The 20,750-nt window shown below is 51.7% G+C and overlaps 1 protein-coding gene across 1 annotated transcript in view; it reads left to right on the forward strand.

The window, feature by feature from the left end:
* ALK (ALK receptor tyrosine kinase) overlaps positions 1–20,750 on the forward strand; it is a 525,427-nt gene that overhangs the window by 475,917 nt on the left and 28,760 nt on the right. The window contains exons 14-23 of the mRNA XM_030799790.1: positions 5,631–5,762; positions 6,871–7,015; positions 10,253–10,435; positions 11,652–11,750; positions 12,246–12,398; positions 13,752–13,856; positions 15,792–15,978; positions 16,717–16,807; positions 16,916–16,980; positions 18,517–18,646. Coding sequence (XP_030655650.1) covers positions 5,631–5,762; positions 6,871–7,015; positions 10,253–10,435; positions 11,652–11,750; positions 12,246–12,398; positions 13,752–13,856; positions 15,792–15,978; positions 16,717–16,807; positions 16,916–16,980; positions 18,517–18,646 — 1,290 coding nt within the window. The remainder of the gene's footprint in view (positions 1–5,630; positions 5,763–6,870; positions 7,016–10,252; positions 10,436–11,651; positions 11,751–12,245; positions 12,399–13,751; positions 13,857–15,791; positions 15,979–16,716; positions 16,808–16,915; positions 16,981–18,516; positions 18,647–20,750) is intronic.

Genomic DNA, 20,750 nt, shown 5'->3' on the forward strand with positions numbered 1-20,750 from the left:
TCCAGAAACTTACTTGAGAGCATCCTTGGCAGAGAGATATGGAAAGAGGGGCTACCGAGAAAGCAGTTTACTTCCACAAAATAAATTCAGGGCTCCTAAGAGCCAGGCCCTGGGCTAGGAGCTGAGGAAGCATGAAAAGTAAAGTTCAGGTTTTCCCTTCTGCTCCTTCGGGGTTAAGGTGAAACGACAGGAGTAAGCTTAGCAAGTGCAACCTTTTGCATAAAAAATGTCTCAACTCCAACTTTTATTTAGCAACTATAATCAGTACTTTCCAACCTAATATATTAAGCCATTAAATTACAGGCTGCTGTAATTTTCACAGGAATTTATTGAGTGCTAATGTAATTCCTTCATCTAAGCAGAAAGATTGCATTATCTTCTGCAAGGGACTTTCACTTGATTGGACTGTAATCAGTTATGACTTTTCACAGGACCGCGTCTTTTTTTAAAATTCAATTGAAACCTAGTTGTTCCTCGGGGTTGCTGCACTTTATCATTTTTATTAATCAACCTACTAGCTCTCAAATTTTGTGGGCGCACAGGAAGTTCCCAAGCAGGCGGGAGGAGGCGATTCTGGGCCAGGGACAGAGGGCAGCTCCCTCTGCTGGTCGGGCGAGGCATAGCAGGGGCATGTGGGGAGAGTAACTGGTCTTCCCTGTGGCTTCACACCTCCACCCCTGAGGAGGCATTTGGAAAGGGGGAAAAATGGCCGTTGCCAGGCACTACCTCCATCTCCAGTTCTCACTAGGCAGAAAAAAATGGTGTCTAGACACAATTCTCAAGAGAATGAAGTGGACTCTAAGAATTAAACTGCAGGGTCCAGGTGCGGTGGCTCATGCCTGTAATCCCAGCACTTTGGAAGGCCAAAGCCAGAGGATCACTTGAGGTCAGCAGTTTGAGACCAGCCTGGCCAACACAGTGAAACCATGTATATACTAAAAATACAAAAATTAGCCGGGCGTGGTGGCACACACCTGTAGTCCCAGCTACTCGGGAGGCTGAGGCACAAGAATCACTTGAACCCGGGAGGCAGAGTTTGCAGTGAGCCAAGATCGCACCACTGCACTCCAGCCTGGGCAACACAGCAACACTCTGTCGCAAAAAAATAAATAAATAAAAATAAAAAATAATTAAACTGCCGGATGTGGCAGCTTTGCTGGTTCAACTGCACATCTATGGGGGCGGCGGGGAGTTGCCCTTCTATGTACCTGGCCACACTGGAGCTCCTGTGCTGGAAATGGGCTCCAGCTGCTAGAATCCTCCCCACGCCCAACCGCAACACATGCGCGCACACACACAGCCCTCAGCCTTTGTTTCTCCAGTGCCTTCCAAACCTCGCCTGGTGGCATGAGTCTAAATCAGGCTTTCGCAACAGTGGCATTATTGGCATTTTGGAGCAGGTAATTCTTCGTGGCTAGGGGCGGGGGTCTGTCCTGTGTATTACAGGATGTTTAGCAGCATCCTTATCCTCTACTCACTTGGTGCCAGTAACAACCCCCAGAAATGACAATCACAAAAGCCTCCAGACATTTCCAAATGTCCCCTAGGCAGCCAAGTCTGTTCTAAATGTTAAATCACACCATTACCATCCCCTGCAAGGCAAATATTGTGAAGAGCCAGCTCACAATCCAGACAGCACTCAATTCATTCAAATTTAGTTAACCAATATTTATTGAGTACCTACTTAATGCCATCCCTGTTACAGGAACTTGGGATATATTGGTGAACAAAAGAAAGCTCTTTGCTCTCAAGGAACTTACATCTGAGGAGAGGGAGGGGGAAATATCTGGGGAAACTGATCCCAGCAAAGGCCATGTCCCAGAGGTTCGTCGATGCTCAAGGAACACTCAGGCTGGAGGAGAAGGAGCAAAAGGAAGGGTAGGTAAGAGATAAGGCAGAGGTAATAGGGCTGGATCAGGCCACTTTAAGGCATGTTGGAGCCATAGGAGGGTTTTGAGGCAAATGGTGACATAATGTGGTATGTGTATTAAAAATCTCACTAGGGCTGCAATGTGAAGAATCTACCATAGAAGAATCTATGGACACAAGGGAAGGGTCAAGACAACGAATTCAAGGACTATGGCATTAATCCTGGCAAGAGATGATGATGGCTTATACTAGGATTGTAACAGTGGAGGGGATGAAAAGTGGTTGAATCCTGGGCATAATTTGAAAGTCAAATCCAAAAGGATTTTCTGCCAGAATGAATGAGAAATTAAGAGAAAGAAAAGAGTCAAGGATGACTCCAAAAATTGTGCCTGAGCCACTGGAAGAAGGGAGCTGCCATCACCTGAGTTAGGGAACGCTGTAGAAGGAGCAAATTTGGGGGCAAGATCAGGAGTTCAATATCAGACATGCTGAGTTGCAGAGGCCTGGTAGACAGCCACAGGCAGACAGGTGGATGATCGGAGACAGGCCGCTGGAGTTCAGGAGAGAGGTCCAGGCTGGGGATATAAATATGGGAGAAATCAGCATAAAGTTGAGACAGGATGAGATTGCCTAGGATGCAATACAGATAGAGAAGAAACCGAAGACCAAGCTTAAGGGACCTCAACATTTAGAGGTCAGGAAAAGAAGAGGAACCAGAAAAGGGGGACGAAAAAGAGGAACCAGGGAGGTAGGAGAGGATGCAAGAGGATGGGGAGTCCTGGAAGTCAGGTGAGGAAAGGGCAGCAGCTCCTCCGAATGCTGCTACTGGTCCAGCAAGAGCCTTGACCGCTCCCCACCCCCACCTGATCTAAAGGAGACACCAGAAGCAGGGGTGCGGGGTATGAGCGTGGGTCACAAAAGATCTTTCTTTTGTTCACCAATATCTCCCAAGTTCCTGTAACAGGGATGGCACAAAGTAGGTACTCAATAAATATTGGTTAAATAAATTGGCTCCAACTACAGGAAAGCCCATCCTCAAGCCCCACTGCTATCTCCTCCCCATCCCAGCAATCTCCAGATCTGTTCACGAGGGGAGGGCATTCCCTAGGGGTGGAGGTCCCACTGCTGCCCACAAGCCAAGAGGGGAGATGGAGCAGAGGCCGAGGGGGTGGACCTTCTCAGCACCACTGGTTCAGACTGAGCAGCCCCTCCATCTCCAGATGAAGAGGCAAGTCCAGGGAGGCGGGGTGCCTCACCAAGTATAGCCCAGCAAATCTCTGGCAGAGCCGTCAAGAACCCAGACTGAGCAGGGTATGATGGCTCACGCCTGTAATCCCAGCACTTTGAGAAGGCTGAGTCAGGAGAATCGCTTAGTTAGTGACTAGCCTGGGCAACATAGCAAGACCCTGTCTCTAAAAAAAAAAAAAAAAAATACAAAAATTAGTCGAGCGTGGTATTTCGTACCTGTACTCCCAGCTACTCAGGAGGCTGAGGCAAGAGAACTACTTAAAGCCAGGGGTCAGAGACCAGTCTGGGCAACATAGCAAGACCCTGTCTCAAAAACAAAACAAAACAAAAAAAGTCGAGCCTGGTAGCTTGTGCCCGTAGTCCCAGCTACTCCGGAGACTAAGGCAGGATGATTACTTGAGCCCAGTGAGCTATGATCATGCCACTGCACTCCAGCCTGAGTGACAGAGTGAGACCCTGTCTCAAAAACAAAGAACCCAGACTGGACCTTGAATCCTGTGCTCTGCCCAGCTGACAGCTCACATCCCCCAGACCCATCCCCAGGGCCAACCCTCAGGGCACATTCCTTGCAACTCATGCCTGTGCCAGGTGGCAGTGAGCAGGGTCTCCTCCCAGGAGTCTCCCCCCAGGCCAGGACATAGCTGCACGTACATATGGGAAATGCCAGCTCTCAACAATAGCAATTCAGAGCCTTCCACCCACACTAAATCCACTCTAAGAAATATCAAATTATTTCCATCATTAAATCCAAAATGCCATTAAACAAATTGCATCTCGGCTATTTATCTGGAAATTTCTGTAGTACTCATTGCCGGCACCCCTGAGTGCTTTAGCATAAGAAGTGGCTCAAGAAGAATGGCTGCATCCACCGGCTGGTTACGAAGCAGCATCGATGGAAATGTGATGTTTTACTGGCTTTTTTTCTATTAAGTGAAAGAAAAGTCACTTTCCTCCGAGGTCAGGCTGATGTTTGAAGAATTCGTCTGAGCTGTGGTGGCCGACAAGCAGGCGTGGCTGTTTTTGAAGCACCATCCTCCTTCTTCAGGGATTCCAGGATTCTGTTACAGAAATCTCCAGCACAATCCTGGGGGCTCCCTAATACCTGAGCCCCAACCAGGAGCATATGTGGGCCCAGAAGTGAATCTAAATTAGAACAGCAGCTGGCTGGGCACAGTGGCTCACGCCTGTAAACCCAGCACTTTGGGAGGCCGAGGCGGGCGGATCACCTGAGGTCAGGCATTCAAGACCAGCCTGGCCAACATGGCAAAACCCCTCCTCTACTAAAAATACAAAAATTAGCGGGGCATGGTGGTGTGCACCTGTAGTCCCAGCTGCTCGGGAGGCTGAGACACCAGAATTGTTTGAACCCAGGAGGCGGAAGTTGCAGTGGGCCAAGATCGTGCCATTGCACGGAGTAAGACTCTGTCTCAAAAAAAACAAACAGATAAGAACAGCAGCCATTTACTCAGTTCCCACCATGCGTGTGGCGCTCCACTAGATGCCTTACTTGTACTACCCTCAGTAAATGCCACAATGACCTGTGTTGTCTTTACTCCCAGCCACACTGGAGGATCAGACATCGAGGGCCCCTGCCACAGTTTCCCGGGGTGGGTGGAGAATCCAGACTACCTGATTGCAGGGCTCACTCTACAAGGCAAGCAGAGGGCTGTGCCAGGGATTCTGGAGGGAAGAAGTGGAACATTAGCTAGGAGGAATGAGATGTCCAAAAGGGAGAACTGATTTTCCCAGAGAAGAACTGGGAATAAAACTTGAGTCTGGCCTCTTGCTGGTTTTTCTCTCTCCTCCTGATGCTTCAGAACTGTGACTTCTCAGAAAACCTCGATGGCTCTCAGGGAGAGAATGGCTCTCATAGAGAATGAAGTCCACTCCTCGCAGTGCCTTCAAGGCCTCTAGCCATGATCAGACTGTTCAGTTTAATTCTCTCTATCCACCTAATTTACGCTCCCTCCAGCCCCATCTCACCACATAGGACCTTTCCCATTCTTTCTTGGATCTCTTCATCCCACAGGATCGAAACAGGTTGTCCTGGACAATCTCTCTGTCCTGATAGACTTCTGGGCCAAAGAGACCCTTGTGCTTTTCCCCCACGCACCCAACTCACCCACTTCCCTCCAGGCTCATGCCGCTCTCTGCTCTTGGAATGACATAACTTTGCCCCACTCTCTGTGAAAAAAAGAAAAAAAGAAAAAAAAAAACTCCCTATCCTTCAAGGCTCAACTAAAAGCTGCCTCCTACAGGCAGTCCTCATAGCAATAAAACCTTGCTCTCTCTCTCCCAGTTTCTCCTAGCATTTTCTGTCTAAGCTATCCTTGTAGTCCTTCCCTAACACTGCCCAGAGTGACAGTTATTCGTGTATTTTTCTGCCTCCTCAACTCAACTGTAAGTTTTTTGAGAGACAGTCAGATCCTGTTTTTAAGCATAGAAGTTCTGTCTGCTGCAAAGTGGAGAACTCTGGTTTGGCCACAAACCTAACGTGCTTTTTGTTTCTACAGACAAACCAGTTAATCCAGAAAGTCTGCATTGGAGAGAACAATGTGATAGAAGAAGAAATCCGTGTGAACAGAAGTGTGCATGAGTGGGCAGGAGGAGGAGGAGGAGGGGGTGGAGCCACCTACGTATTTAAGGTATGGTCTGTGCTGCCAGATTTCCACCAGGTTCCTGTGCATCTGCGATGTTAGAGCCTCATGACAGCCCTGGGATAGAAAAACCTCAGATGCTCTTATCCCCATCTAAAGATGAGCAGGGCCAGGTGCAGTGGCTCATCCCTGTAATCCTAGCATTTTGGGAGGCCAAGGCAGGAGGATCGCTTGAGGTCAGGAATTCGCGATCAGCTTGGGCAACATAGCAAAACCTTGTGTCTACCAAAAAAATTTTTTAAATTAGCCACTTGTGGTGGCTTGCACCTGTAGTCCTAGCTACTTGGGAGGCTGAAGCAGGAGGATCGCTTGAGCCCAGGAGTTCAAGGCTACAATGAGCTGTGATCACGCCATTGTACTCCAGCCTGAGCAACAGAGCAAGACCCTGTCTCTAAAACCAATAAAAGAATTAAAAAATAAAAATGAGCAGACTGAGATCCAGAGAGATATAGAGTCTGTCTGTCCAGAAAGGGTAGACTCTTCTCTTACTGATACAGCAGCCCAATTTCACCATGCACAGCCTTTGCCATCCTACTTTCAGAGGGTCCCACTCTGCCCTCCTGGACCAGCTTTCTGTCCTAAGGTGGACTTTTCTGACATCATCACAGCCAGGCCAGAAACTGAAGACAGAGGCCACCTGCTAGGTCCTCCCACAGGACTGTGATGCTGAGGGCTTGAATCTTTGGGGGTCAGAGTCAGAGACCCCTAAGAATGAGGGAGAGAGAGCATAGAGAGACCTGCTTCTAATCACCAGCATCCAGACCTCTGAGGCCATTCTGAGGAGCTTCAGGAACGGGGCTGGAGGAAGTAGAAGAAGCAGCCTCTAAGATCAACCCCCACCTCCTGGTATATATATATTGCTCTTGGTATATAGGTTTTGCTTCTCTGGTTGAACCCTGACTGATAGAGAAGCTGGTGGAGCCGATGGGCTATTGTAACAAGGGTTGAGAGCCCACAAACCACCTCAGACCACTGAGAGGTCCAGGTCACCCCACTGCCCAGCAAACCTTCAGTCAGGTTGAATTTACCAGAGCTTGGGGGCTCCGGGGGGAAGCACAGCTCGGTTTCTCAATGTCTGAATGTCTCCCCTGGTCAGATGAAGGATGGAGTGCCGGTGCCCCTGATCATTGCAGCCGGAGGTGGCGGCAGGGCCTACGGGGCCAAGACAGACACGTTCCACCCAGAGAGACTGGAGAATAACTCCTCGGTTCTAGGGCTAAATGGCAATTCCGGAGCCGCAGGTAAAGCGCCGCAAGTGTGCCCTCTCCCAGAACCTCTCCCAGGCCTTCAGCTGGGCCCTGATACCATTGCATGCCTGAGGGCATCTTAGTCACTGGCACCTGGGATGCTAGGAGCTCTGAATATTGGTACCGATATCCAGGGAGCGGGGGCAGACAGCACCCTGGGGGCCCTGCAGGCCGTCTTGCTGACCTGGAGCTTGGACTTGTAGAAGGTCACTGAGAAAGTGAGGCAGGGAGTAGCCATCAATCAGCCAGCTGGCCCTCCCTGGGTTTTACCAACGTGCAATTGTTAGAGCCTCCCCCTGAGATTCCTTCTTCCTCCAGGGGCAGATGGGCCCACCAGTTAGGATGTGAGCAGATGAAAAAAATCTGGGCAATGTCAGGCCTCCTAGACCCCTATGATACAGACCTCCAGGCCCTGGGCTGCCAGACCCAAGCATATCCCCACTGGCAAATCTCCTTCTTGACTCTCCACGGCTGAGCTCTCTTCCCTCATTAGTGGGAGCCAGAAGCACAGAAATGCGAGACAGGCAGGGAAGAAGCGTCAATTCCCTGATTCCTCTAAAGTCAGCCACCCCCAAAGACAGAAAATGCAATTCATTTTTGTATTTTCTTTTCCACACAATCAGACTGTGGGAGGATCTTAGAAGGCATTTAAGATTTGGGATTAATTAAAACAAATGTGCAAACTGTCTCTCAATTGAGAGACGGCTAGAAATAGAAGAGAAAAAACAGTCATGGGTCCACCATGAGGTTCTCCAGGGACGTTTGCAGCACCGAGGCCCAGCACCTGAGAAACCCTGAAGCACCTCCGCCTCTGTTGCGTATGTGCTGTCAAAACAACCTGCAGGTTTCCAGGCAGATACCGTTCCTGTTTTACAGGAGAGCCAATGGGCTCACCAAGGCCTGATGACTTTTTTTTTCTCAACATGGCTGAGCTGTTTAGTGACGGAGACATTTTTTTTTTTTTTTTTTTTTTGAGACGGAGTCTCGCTGTGTCGCCAGGCTGGAGTACAGTGGCACGGTCTCGGCTCACTGCCACCTCTGACTCACAGGTTCAAGCCATTCTCCTGCCTCAGCCTCCTAAGTAGCTGGGATTACAGGCACACGCCACCACACCCAGCTAATTTTTGTATTGTTAGTAGAGACAGGGTTTCTCCATGTTGGCCAGGCTGGTCTCAATCTCCTGACCTCAGGTGATCCACTGCCTCAGCCTCCCAAAGTGCTGGGATTACAGGCGTGAGCCACTGCGCCCAGCCAGACTCAATTCGTATTTTTAAAACACCGTTGTTCTGATTTTGATATGGGTTATTTTCCTATCCACACATTTGCTCGAAGGCTGCAGAATGGGTATGGGGTGAGAAACCTCCTCAGCTGGGGGCTGAGCAGGATGAAAGCACAGCGCGTGGTCTCCGCCCATCTCGTTCTGATTTATTTATTACGCACTTGCTCACAGCTGTGCACAAACACCAGCGCCAACTTCTGGCCCCTAATGCGCCTAAGGGGCCTCTCTCTGCCACATGACAACAGCCCTGACAGGCCCACACCCTCCCCTGAGAGCAGAAGGGAAGACAGCGAAACAAACCCAAGCTCAACCCCCACCCCTGCAGGTTTCATGGCTGACAAAGTCCCCCCAGCTTGCCTGATGGCCTCGCCTCAGCTCTGCTTTTTCCCATTCTAGATTCAAGCTTGTTCCTGACCTCAGCTTCATTTTCAAAACCTGGCTTCCTCTTTCTAGCAAGACAGTCATCCCACCTACAGGTCCCTCTGGGTCCCAAGGAATCTCGGCCACAAGTGCTTCCAGAAACCCTGCCAGGCCGGTTCACCCGTAGGGTTCCGGCAGACACACACTGCTGTTTCTGCCTTCCACCATCAATTTCCAGGTCCCCACCATGCATCATCTGCAGCAGAAAGGGTTTTAGGGTTTTTAGAATACAGCCAACCCTTTCCTACTCATCAGTTCTGCGTTCGTGGGATTCAACCAACCACAGATCAAAAATACTCAAAAAAAAAAAAGATGATTGTGTCTTTACTGAACATGTACAGACTTATTCCCTAAACGATACAATAACTATTACATAGGATTTACCCTGTATTGGGTATTATATGTAATCTAGAGATGATTTTTTTACAGGAGAATGTGCAAATACTATGCCACTTTATATAAGGGGACATTTATTTTGGTGTGATGGAGGGATCCTGGAACCTCCACAGATACTGAGGGACAACTGTAGATGTCTGTTCAAGTGTCCTATGGAACAGTAGGCATAGGGGATATCCTGGAATCTCAAAGGTTAGCAGAAGAGATTTCTTGTGGTCAACCTGTGGCTACATTCAACCTCGGCTCTGTAGATAGCTTCCTTTGCAAAAGCCCAAAGCAGCCCCAGGCATTGGGAAGCACAGCCCTGAGGCTGCCTTTGTTGCCAGGGTATCATCCACTGACCAGGGCTTCTGCTCCTGACCTTGGAGCGGTTCCTGAGCGCCTGGCCCTGGAGAAGCTCTAAGCAGGCTGAGCCGAGGTGTGAGGCTGTCTGAACGCGTGTGTTCGGCCTCTTCAGCCCCTGACACTCCCCACCCCTGGCAGTTTGTGGAGCATTTCATACACTCACTGTCTCCTTTGATCTTAACATCAACCCCATCAGGTGGGTCTTATTATCCACAAGCTACAGGTGAGGAAACAGGCTCAGAATGGGGCGTTCTTATCCAGGGTTTCACAGACAGCAGTGGGCTCTCTGGTCAGCCTAGTCCAGGATTCCTGCAAGGAACTTTAGTGCAAGGTTTTGACATGTGGCTGCTCAAAGACTGGTGAGTCCCTTTTCTTGTTAGGACGGGAGGCAGTTAATGAAATGAAGGTCCAGCGCTACGGGGCTTGGCTGACATGAAGAGAAGATAGAGGAACGAGTTTAGTCGCCATGCTGCCTGTCTGCCCACCTCCCCCAATCCTTAACCAAGCACAGCCCCTGCTTTTGAGCCAGAGAGTACTGGCAGGAAGCAGGGGTACAAGCCACGCTCTCATTCGGGTGTACTCAGCTGTGGCCAAACAGGTCTCCTAGGGCAAGCAGCCTCCTGGTTTTCCTAGTGTGGATCTGAAGCCCCCAGGCCCCACTGAAGATGGGCCCCAGGAGCTGGAGCTGGTGCGGGCGCCCTCCAAGGCGTCCTGCATCCTGCTTCTCTGGCCAGCATGGCTAATCGAACCTTGCCAGCATCCTCACGCAGGTTCCCTATCTCTTCCCGCAGGTGGTGGAGGTGGCTGGAATGATAACACTTCCTTGCTCTGGGCCGGAAAATCTTTGCAGGAGGGTGCCACCGGAGGACATTCCTGCCCCCAGGCCATGAAGAAGTGGGGGTGGGAGACAAGAGGGGGTTTCGGAGGGGGTGGAGGGGGGTGCTCCTCAGGTGGAGGAGGCGGAGGATATATAGGTAAAGATGATTCGTGTTCAAGGTGTCACTCCCTCCCCGCTTAGTCCTAGGCTCCTCACCTCTCTGCCCTGCCCCACCCTCCCCTGCTCTCCCCTGGCCTGCCCAAGTGTGGACTGTGATGTGACTGCACGCCTCCCTCTCGACCTGGCTGGACCAGCCAGAGGCAGGGTGTTGGCTTTCGAGCCAGCATCCTGCCTCCAGGCTTCCTCAGCAACAGCATCAAGATCCCATGTGATTCTTGATCTCCCCCGAAGTCAATGATAAAGAGGCTTTGGCTTTCCAGACTAGTCTGTGAGTCACCCATAAGGACTCCTCCAGCCTCCCTTGGACGGCCTGGCCAAGCCAGCTCCTGAAGGGGCTGGTTTGTGGTTTCATGGACTCCTCACTCCTGCTCCCTACCCCAGCCCACCAGCTTCCTGAAAGGCGCCGCCGTGCCTGCTGATGGGAGCTATTCCCGAGGGCAACTGCAGGCAGGCTTAGCCCAGCCCTTCAGCAAGCAGCCGGCCATTGACCCCAGCTGCCTCATCTGGGCTTCAGAGCACAGTCAGCAGAGCCTTCTGAAGCTGAGAGGCTGGGAGACTATGGCTCCCCGCTCCCCACAGATTAGGACGAATGCATGCATGCTCTGTGGTGTTCGTGTCTGTGTTTTGCTTTGACGCTGTGTGTAAGATGCTTGTGTTAACCACATGCTCTTCTTTTCCAAGCTGGATGGGTGGGAGGAGCCCGAGGGGGGAGCCCAAAGATAGCCCAGCCCCAGGTGAAAGGAGGGACGGGAGCCTCAGGGCACAGGGGCTCATCTCCTGCAATCCGCACGCCCCGCCACACCCCAACCCTGACCCAGTGGGGCTGGAGAGCAACTCTTCAGTGCTACCATCCTGACCAGTCCTGGGAGAGGCACCACGGGCATATCCCAGCCCGGAAAGACTAGAACTTTTTGGACTCTTGCTCACATTAACCACTTCTTAGTGGGCCCCCGGCAGAGTGGGAGCTGGCCTGGACCTGAGGGGAAAGTAACCACACACCCAGCATCTACTGAGCCAAATCCCACGTGCAGCCTCTATGCCCTGAGCCTCCCTTCCCTCCCGGCATCCCTGCCCCTGAGGTCCCCAGTGACCCCCTAACTTTGGCCAGAGCTGCATGCCCCACTGACATGTATGTGTGTTAAGATTTTGGCACCCACCCCCCATGTTAAACTCTGCTCTGGTTTGCTACTCAGGCGGCAATGCAGCCTCAAACAATGACCCCGAAATGGATGGGGAAGATGGGGTTTCCTTCATCAGTCCACTGGGCATCCTGTACACCCCAGCTTTAAAAGGTAGCCTCTCTGCCAGGCAGCAGAACAAACTTGCTTAGGTCAGTCCTCCCACCAAGCTAAAACCTCAGAGTCTCTGACCTGTATCCAGGATACAGAGGCACAATTATGGGTCCCTGGCAGGCAAGCTTCCTATGGCGCAGGTCACCACGTTTCCAGAAATCAGGATGTGTGCTTTAATATGAATGCAGAGGCAGAATCCTAGGAAATGTAACAATAATAGCCCAATACCTGCATCAGTCAACCTAAAGATCACATGTGTGGGCTTCCCCCCACCACCAACACAAATGCAAACATCCAAAGGCACCCATGCCCGCTGCCTCCGCTGCACTCTCCATATGCACAGGAAGACTCTTCTACACAGTTGTGCTTCCAGTGGCTATGGGACCTAGGAACAGGGACCAGAGCACCCACAGTGACCACCTGGAGACATAGTACTGAGGCTGGGAGTGGGGAGGCAGGCTCGGCCCAAGACTGACCCTCCCTCCTTGTCACTAGTGATGGAAGGCCACGGGGAAGTGAATATTAAGCATTATCTAAACTGCAGTCACTGTGAGGTAGACGAATGTCACATGGACCCTGAAAGCCACCAGGTCATCTGCTTCTGTGACCACGGGACGGTGCTGGCTGAGGATGGCGTCTCCTGCATTGGTAAGGGGACAGGGCCAGGGGAGGCAGAGGGGCCCACAGCCTGAGATTTGGCCCATGACCACAAATGGTTTCTGGGTTCCAGGACACCCTGTATTGGGTTTTGTAAACTTTCTGTCCCTCCCATACCTGCCACAGCTCGAGTGCTCTGACCACTGTGTGAAAGGTGGGTCATGGCTCCTAAAGGAGTCTTAAAAGTCCTCTACTATAGAATAAGCCCTCTACCATCCCCACTGAGGGGCCATCCTGCCTCCACTTCAACATGCCCGGTGACAGGGATCTCACTGCTCCTAAGGTGCTCTGTTCCCTTGGGCAGTTTCAGAGCTGGGGACCTGTTGCCTTAACCTTCCTTTCCTAGGTTTCCTTACAGCAGCAGCTTTGCACGTGCAGTGTTTGAAGACAGTGCTCCCATTCTCTTCCTTTTTTTTTGGGGGGGGGGGGGCTGTGCGGAGTTTCACTCTTTTTGCCCAGGCTGGAGTGCAATGGCATGGTCTCGGCTCACTGCAACCTCCACTTCCCAGGTCAAACAATTCTTCTGCCTCAGCCTCCTGAGTAGCTGGGACTACAGGCGCCCACCACCATGCCAGGCTAATTTTCATATTTTCAGTAGAGACAGGGTTTCACCTTTTGGCCAGGCTGGTCTCGAACTCCTGACCTCAGGTGATTTACCCGCCTCGGCCTCCCAAAGTGCTGGGATTACAGGTGTGAGCCACTGCACCCGGCCCCATCCTCCTCCTTTAACTCTTCTTCAGATTAAATAACCCATTTGTTTGCAGCAGTTCATACAAGATGCAGTTTTATGTCTCCTCTCCCTGCCCCACCGGTGTCCCTCTTCTGCATGTGTTCCACTGTCGATGTCCCTTTCGAAATGTAGTGTCCAGTACCAAGCACGATACCTCCGTGTGGTCTGGCCAGCAGAGGGCACAGGACCCCTCCCCACTCTGAGCCCAGGGCCTCAGGGCCACAGGGAAGTAACCTAGCCTCAGAGGGTGTTACTTACAGCGCACCCTGTTGTTTGGTCACCTGTGGCCCCCACATCTCTTCCAGATCCACTTTCGTTTCACCTTCCATCCTCACCCTATAGTTGTGCAGCTCATGTTTTGAACCAACGTCCCGCCACTGATATTCATTCCTGTTAAATTTCCCTCCACCCAAAAGCTACTGCTAAAAGCCTGTAAAATCAGGATGAGTCTGGTCCTGCTCATGGTCCCCTGAAAAGAAAAGTGTGACAAGGTCGCCAGCGATGGAAAGGAGCAAGTAGTTTTTGTCGCAGTGGGGGAGGTTATTTCTGACTTGGGACCAACTCAAAGGAGACCTGGTGTGGTTGTCAATACCCCACTGGGACCTGTCTTCCAGTGTCACCCACCCCGGAGCCACACCTGCCACTCTCGCTGATCCTCTCTGTGGTGACCTCTGCCCTCGTGGCCGCCCTGGTCCTGGCTTTCTCTGGCATCATGATTGGTGAGTGCACAGAGCCCCAGGGACTCCCAAGGGGGCGGGAAGGCAGGACTGAATAGTGTCTCAGGCTGTGCCACAGGTGTCAAGGTGACACTTCGTCATGCTAGTCCCTGGAATTGGGTGGGGTGGTGATTAGGGCAGCCCAGGCCAAGCCAAAACGGAAGCTCCCAACCTTCCCCCAACCAGAGCAGCTGCAGTTCCCTGAGGAGCCCCTGATTCTGCACCTCAGCCCCATGTGTATCCTCCTGGCTGATCGGGGGTGGGGAGCTCTCTTCAGTGTCCATCACGATGGCAAAAGCTCGCCCCCACCCCCAGACGTCACTTCTAGCTCCCATGTGCTTCCATGGGCGCAGCTCCTGTTTGGCTCCCACCCTATGTAATGCACTAGCCCACTATTCTCCAAACCAGCCCTCCACCACCCTCCAGGCAGAGAGATGGGAAAATCGGTTTCTGAGTATATTTCTGTTCAGCCTGTGAGCCAAGGTGAGCTGACCTACAGGTCACAGAGAGCTCAGTGTGGTCCCAACCGGCTCTTACTGCTGGTAGAGACATGCCCAGGACAGATAGGCAGAGGCTTGAAAAGGGAAGAGGGAAAGGCTCCTGGGAGCCCTCGCAGGCCAGGCCCCTGCAGGCGAAGGGATCTGCCGGTAGAAGGGAGATGGCAGCATACACTGTGTCCCCATATGGTGCCATCCCTCAAAGGGACAGGATAATAGGAGCTAATACTTGTTGCATGGTTACTACGTGTTCAGCAATTTACACATTTCAATTCATTCGATCCTCAGGTAACCCTAACCTGATCATGGTCGGTTCATTGCATAGAGGAGTGAACTGAGCACATAACGGGTGACTCATTTGCCCTGGCCCGTTTTGGGGGGGCTGGGCTTTACACGCAGAATCTACCCACTGAGTCGCAATTTTGTTCTGGCGTCCATGGAGTTTGCCTTCCAGAACATCCTCACATGTAGGAGTGATAATGGTCACTCACATTGGTAGAGCTCTTTAGAATTTTTCCAAACCATTTTATGTTGGTGAATTCATTTCATTGACAACCCTGGAGGGGGGCGAGTGGGAGTGGTTAGGGAAACAGGAGGGCAGGAGTTACCATCCCTGCTTACAGAGAGGGAAACTGCAGTCCAAAGAGGTCCTGTGACCTGGTCCTCATGGCTCAGCTTGTAAGTAACAAGAGGTGGAATTAGAGCACAGATCCCCAGACACCAATTTAGAGATCTTTTCATGATGTGGCTCTTCTCCAGCTCTGTGGCTTGGCAGTTCTCCAACTGTAGGAAACACAATTCACCAAGATCCCAGCTGCACCCTCAAATCCACTGCTGTGATTGCACTGAAGCTGCCCTACCCGATGGCTGAGCTCAGCAGAAATACTACGGCAGGCCAATTCCTGGGAGTCATGGGACTCCTCTGATAACTGACTTTGGCTCCAGAACCCCTTAGGGCCTTGCTGAAACTTTCTTAGGCTGCATGGCACCCAGGGTGCTTCCACCCAACCTTCCCTCCCTCCCTCGTTCACATGGGGTCAGACTTGCAACACAGTCTGCTGGTTCACCCAGGCTGCCCTGGCTCCCTCCCCATTTCCTCTCATGGGCATTTCTTCTAATAAAATCTGCAGACCATCCTGGGTCTAATCCCATCTCCAGTCTGCTTCTTGGAGGACCCAGACTAACATGACTGTGCCCTGTATAATACAAATAATTCTTTTCCATATCTGTGATTTTTAGCTTTACATTTACTTTAAATCATGCTTCAATTAAAGACACACCTTCACATCTACAATCATTTTGTTAGTATTTGTAAGTATGGAAAGGTTCAGAGCTCGGGGAGGATATGGCGATCCAGGGAGGCTTCCTGTAGGAAGTGGCCTGTGTAGTGCTTCAAGGGCCAGGCTGCCAGGCCATGTTGCAGCTGACCACCCATCTGCAGTGTACCGCCGGAAGCACCAGGAGCTGCAAGCCATGCAGATGGAGCTGCAGAGCCCTGAGTACAAGCTGAGCAAGCTCCGCACCTCGACCATCATGACCGACTACAACCCCAACTACTGCTTTGCTGGCAAGACCTCCTCCATCAGTGACCTGAAGGAGGTACCGCGGAAAAACATCACCCTCATTCGGTGAGTGCCCTGCTGCCGTCCTGGGAGGAGAGGGGGTGCAGTCTAGGGGCTGCATGTTATCACAGCACCACAGACTCCTCTAGCCACAAAAGGCCAGCGGAGCCCTCCCTATGGGCACCCCCAGCCCTCCTAGGAGGACAAGCCTTGACATTCAGGGCCATGTATGTTGGCTTACATTAACTCCCATATGTTTATGGAGTTTATACAATGAGAGGAGAACCAGGGCTTTCCTCAAAATTCATTCAGGTGTGCCCTCTCCAAGCCTTCCTGGCCCCCCTTCCCTCCAGGGGAGCAGGGGAGCAAAGGGCCCCTCCTCTGAGCATCGAGAGCAACTGTGCCTTCTTCTGTCACTTACTGGCAACACTCTCCAGCCAGTACCCACCAGTGATCTGTCTCTCCCCAAGGAGCATGAGCCTCCCCCGGGGAAAAGCCATGGCTTATGCACCCCTGTGTCCCTGGCAAATATCAAAGACTCAATACCTACTGATTGAATGAATAAACATTTGACCATTGTCATGAGTCCCTGGTTGGAATCCTTCTTACCAGTTTTCAGATGAAGAACTGGAAGCCCGAGATTGCATAGCAAAGCTATGTTGAGGGTGTTACTCCTGAGTGTGTATGTTACCCCATGCCTCTCATGTTTGTGCACTAAATGTGACGCCCGGGCTCAGGACCCCCAGCTGCCGCATTATTGTGGCCTGTTTGACTCTGTCTCCTCTTGTCTTCTCCTTTGCACAGGGGTCTGGGCCATGGCGCCTTTGGGGAGGTGTATGAAGGCCAGGTGTCCGGAATGCCCAACGACCCAAGCCCCCTGCAAGTGGCTGTGAAGGTAAGAAGTGGCTCGCTCTTGAGCCTGCCCTTGGCTTGCTGACTCTGTAGGCTGCAGTTCTCAGCTCACAGCCTCCTCCTCCTCCCCACCCTCCCCTTCTCTGCCCAGACGCTGCCTGAAGTATGCTCAGAACAGGACGAACTGGATTTCCTCATGGAAGCCCTGATCATCAGGTAAAGCCACAGAGAGACACCCTCACCCCAACTCCCCACTGCCCCCAGAGAACCTGGAGAGGTTTCTAACAGATCGATGTCTCCAAGGGAAATGGTGTTGTCGCCAGCATGTCCCGTTTTCTCCAGTAGGAGACTCCCAAACATTCTAGACACTTCTTACCAGACTGGAACAACCCCGATGGTTGTTTCAGAAACAAAGTCTGTGTGGCCTAATAACCCCACCAATGTCACTGTCTGCAACCAGTATCCCTGCTGTTATCCACTGGTTCTTCTTCCCTCACTTTTTCTTAAGAAATGGAGCATGCTAGACTTTGACAGTACAAGATATAATCTCCCTCCAAGACCCTTCACCAATCCCAGTAAATGTGCTGCTAATATGATGGGAGGCCACCCCATCGTAGGCTCCCATCAGCGGGGCTGTCTCAGCTGGCTGCACCTTTCGACTTGAGGCTCCAAGATCTGGATTTAAGCTGAGAGTCTCAGTGCCTGCGGCTCCTGAGGGCATCCACTGTGACAGCAGATCCCCTCAAGGAGGGGGCAGATGTCTGAACTCAAGATCAGGTGGGGGCTCATGGCCCCCTGTCACACTGGGAAGACTCTGAACGTCCTGACAGGTGGGGGCAGACTGGGATGTCCCCTTGGTGGAAGTGGCAGGGGTAACAAGGCCAGGCAGTGTGAGTGATACGGCTGTGAGGTCTGGAGCCACAGGAGGACACACAAAATAACATTTATTTTCTGTTGATACATGTAATTCCTGATTATGAATAAAACTTGGCAAGTATGAGATTATATTGAAGAAGACCCAAATCAATCTCACTACTTGGTGGTAACTAACCATTATATGTTGGTGTCTAACCACCAGTCTTTCAACACTTGGCGGGGGGGGGGGGGGGGGGGGGGGGGTGTGCATGTGTGCATGTGTACATGTGTGTATGTACACACATGCATGCACATGTTGGCCCATGTGGAATTCCTAGGCCCCACTGCCCTGTGTGTCCTAAAGGGATCATGTTAACAAGAAAACCCAAGTCTTGGTCCCTCCCATGAGGAATCCACAGGAAACTGATGGACTCGTGAGGCCATCCCCTTTTGCTGGCTCTATTTCACACGCTGTCACTTGGCAAGTCTCACCCAGTCTCTCTTAGAAGCAGTTGTTTTGCTTCACCTTCTGCCTGAGGCCTACCTGGGAGAAATCAACCATGAATTCTAGCACCCAGTCCATGCACCAGTATCTGAGAAAGACACTCTCCTGCCCCCGAGACACTTTCTCACCCAAGTGCCTGAGCAACATCCTTACAGCTCCAGCCACTCTCCTGCAAACAGAACTCCCGTGGAGCCTGCTGTGGTTCTTGCCACCTGCTCACCAGCAAGATTCTGGGTTCAGGCTCAGCCCGGGACCCCTGCGGCCCGTGTTTAGAGAATGCCTTTATACATTGCAGCTGCTGAAAATGTAACTTTGTATCCTGTTCCTCCCAGTTTAAGATTTGCCCAGACTCAGCTCAGTTAATTTTGGTTACATCCCTCTCTGCTCTGCAGCAAATTCAACCACCAGAACATCGTTCGCTGCATCGGGGTGAGCCTGCAAGCCCTGCCCCGGTTCATCCTGCTGGAGCTCATGGCCGGAGGAGACCTCAAGTCCTTCCTCCGAGAGACCCGCCCTCGCCCGGTGAGTGAGAACCAGTCTTTGCTGCAGTTATTGTGCCAAGGACAGGAGCAAGGATGGAAGGAGCAAGAGTGGGCAGCCTGGGTAGCAAGTTCCTCGGTGGAACCCAGGGAGTCAACTTTAGGCTTGGATAGTGGGGGTGACTGGCTGGAAGAGACTGGACAGAAGACCGAGGTAGATGATGGCTGAGCCCCAGCCCCAAGGAGCTTGTGCAAGGCTCTAGCAATGCATTTGTATTAGTCCATTCTTGCATTTATATAAGAACTACCTGACACTGAGTAATTTATAAAGAAAAGAGGTTTAAGTGGCTCATAGTTCTGCAGGCTGTACAGGAAGTATGGCTGGGGAGGCCTCAGGAAACTTACAATCATGGCAGAAGGCGAAGGGGAAGGAGGCATGTCTTACATGGCTGGAGCAGAAAGAAGGCAATGAAGGGGGAAGTGCTATACACTTTTAAACAACCAGGTCTCATGAGAACTCACTCACTATCATGAGAATAGCAAGGGGGAAATCCACCCATGATCCAGTCACCTCCCACCAGGCCCCTCCTCCAACACTAGGGATTACAATTCAGTGTAAGATTTGGGCAGGGACACAGATCCAAACCATATCCACATTCTATAGCCTGGATCCATTCTCATGGCCTGCTGACTCTGGAAAACCAAACTAGAGACAAACACAGAGGGGAACTTTCATGCTAGCCATGTCGCTACTCAAGCAACTGACCTGGGCAGGTCACTCTGCAGCTACTCATTCAGAGCCCGCAGTCCTCATGTCTCAAGTAGGGATAATAATACCTGGACATTCCAACCTTGTATTTAGGAAGGTGCTACACACATCTGATGGTTAACAGAGCTAGGGAAGTGAAGATACCCAGGGTGGACCCAAGAATCCGAAGCTCCAGCTCCAACTTGGCCATTAGACACCCATGTGGTTTAGGGCAGTCTTAAACCTTTAACCTGGGTATCCTCACAGGTGAGATCTGAGGATCGGACTAGAACATCTCAAAGGTGGTTCCAAATTATTAAACATAGCACCCTGGGCAGACCCAGAGCCCAGCTGCCCATGCTTGGGTCTGCAGGTCTTCAGCAGGCCCCGGGTGCCAGGAACTGGAGCTGAGCAGGCCCCAGGGTTAGGATCTAGGCTTCCTCAAGAAGCCACTGTACTATGGGGATCACAAGGAAGACTTGCACAGTAAAAGCAGCGGCCACCCTCCCCGCTGCCCCCAGGAAAGCAGGGAAGGACTGACAGCCAGTGGTTCCAGAAAGCCCAACCTGACCACACTGCTCACAGGGACGCAAAGTGGTGATGGAAGCCCTGCAAGGTCATGGCTATTCTGATTTCCACCTTCAGTCAGGATCCATGTAAAATACCTTCACCTTAGCCACTGGGTGACCCTTCTCGGTTTCTAAGAAGAATACTGTCTTACCCCTTGAGAAGAGGGATGTGTGTGCACCTGAGCATACCTGGAAGGAGGACTGGGCAGGGAGTAGGGAGATAAAGACTACGCCTCTCTCATAAGAGCCCTCATCAGCTGGCATCCTCCTTAGACCTTTCACATTTCTCAACACCGCCCTAGGAACAGACAATGCAGATCTCTCCCCAGTTCTATGGATGAGAAAACGGTGGCCCAGAGAGATTATGGGACTTGCCATGGCCTCACAGGAAGTGGAAGAGCTGAGACTAGAACTCAGGCCTTGTGACTCCTGATTCAGTGCTCTCTCCAACTTACTGCTTATCCAGTGGTCCCCTCTGGGAAGCTGTAAACTATCAAGATGAAGTTGGGTCCTTAAAGCCAACACTGCCAGGCATCCAGGCATCTCCGCAATGGTACAGGCATCAGATTCACTGGCTTTCCCACCACCACCTAGAAGGGCAGAGCCTTTGACCCTCATGCCCTGAGATTCTCAGCAGTGCTGCTGTCAGTGGGGGACATGTGGCATCACACTTTGGGAAGAGGCACAGCCCTGGTTCTCCCACTGGACCTTCCTGAGGCTTAAGGAGAGAAAGTCGTATGCATGCAAAGGAGAGGGACTTTGCAAAGGGAGTCTCGGAGCCCAGCACTTGGCAAGTTCAAGGACTTCAGGGGCAGGAGAGGGCAGGAGTG

Source organism: Nomascus leucogenys, chromosome 19 (genome assembly GCF_006542625.1).
Source record: "Nomascus leucogenys isolate Asia chromosome 19, Asia_NLE_v1, whole genome shotgun sequence".
NCBI lineage: Eukaryota > Metazoa > Chordata > Mammalia > Primates > Hylobatidae > Nomascus > Nomascus leucogenys.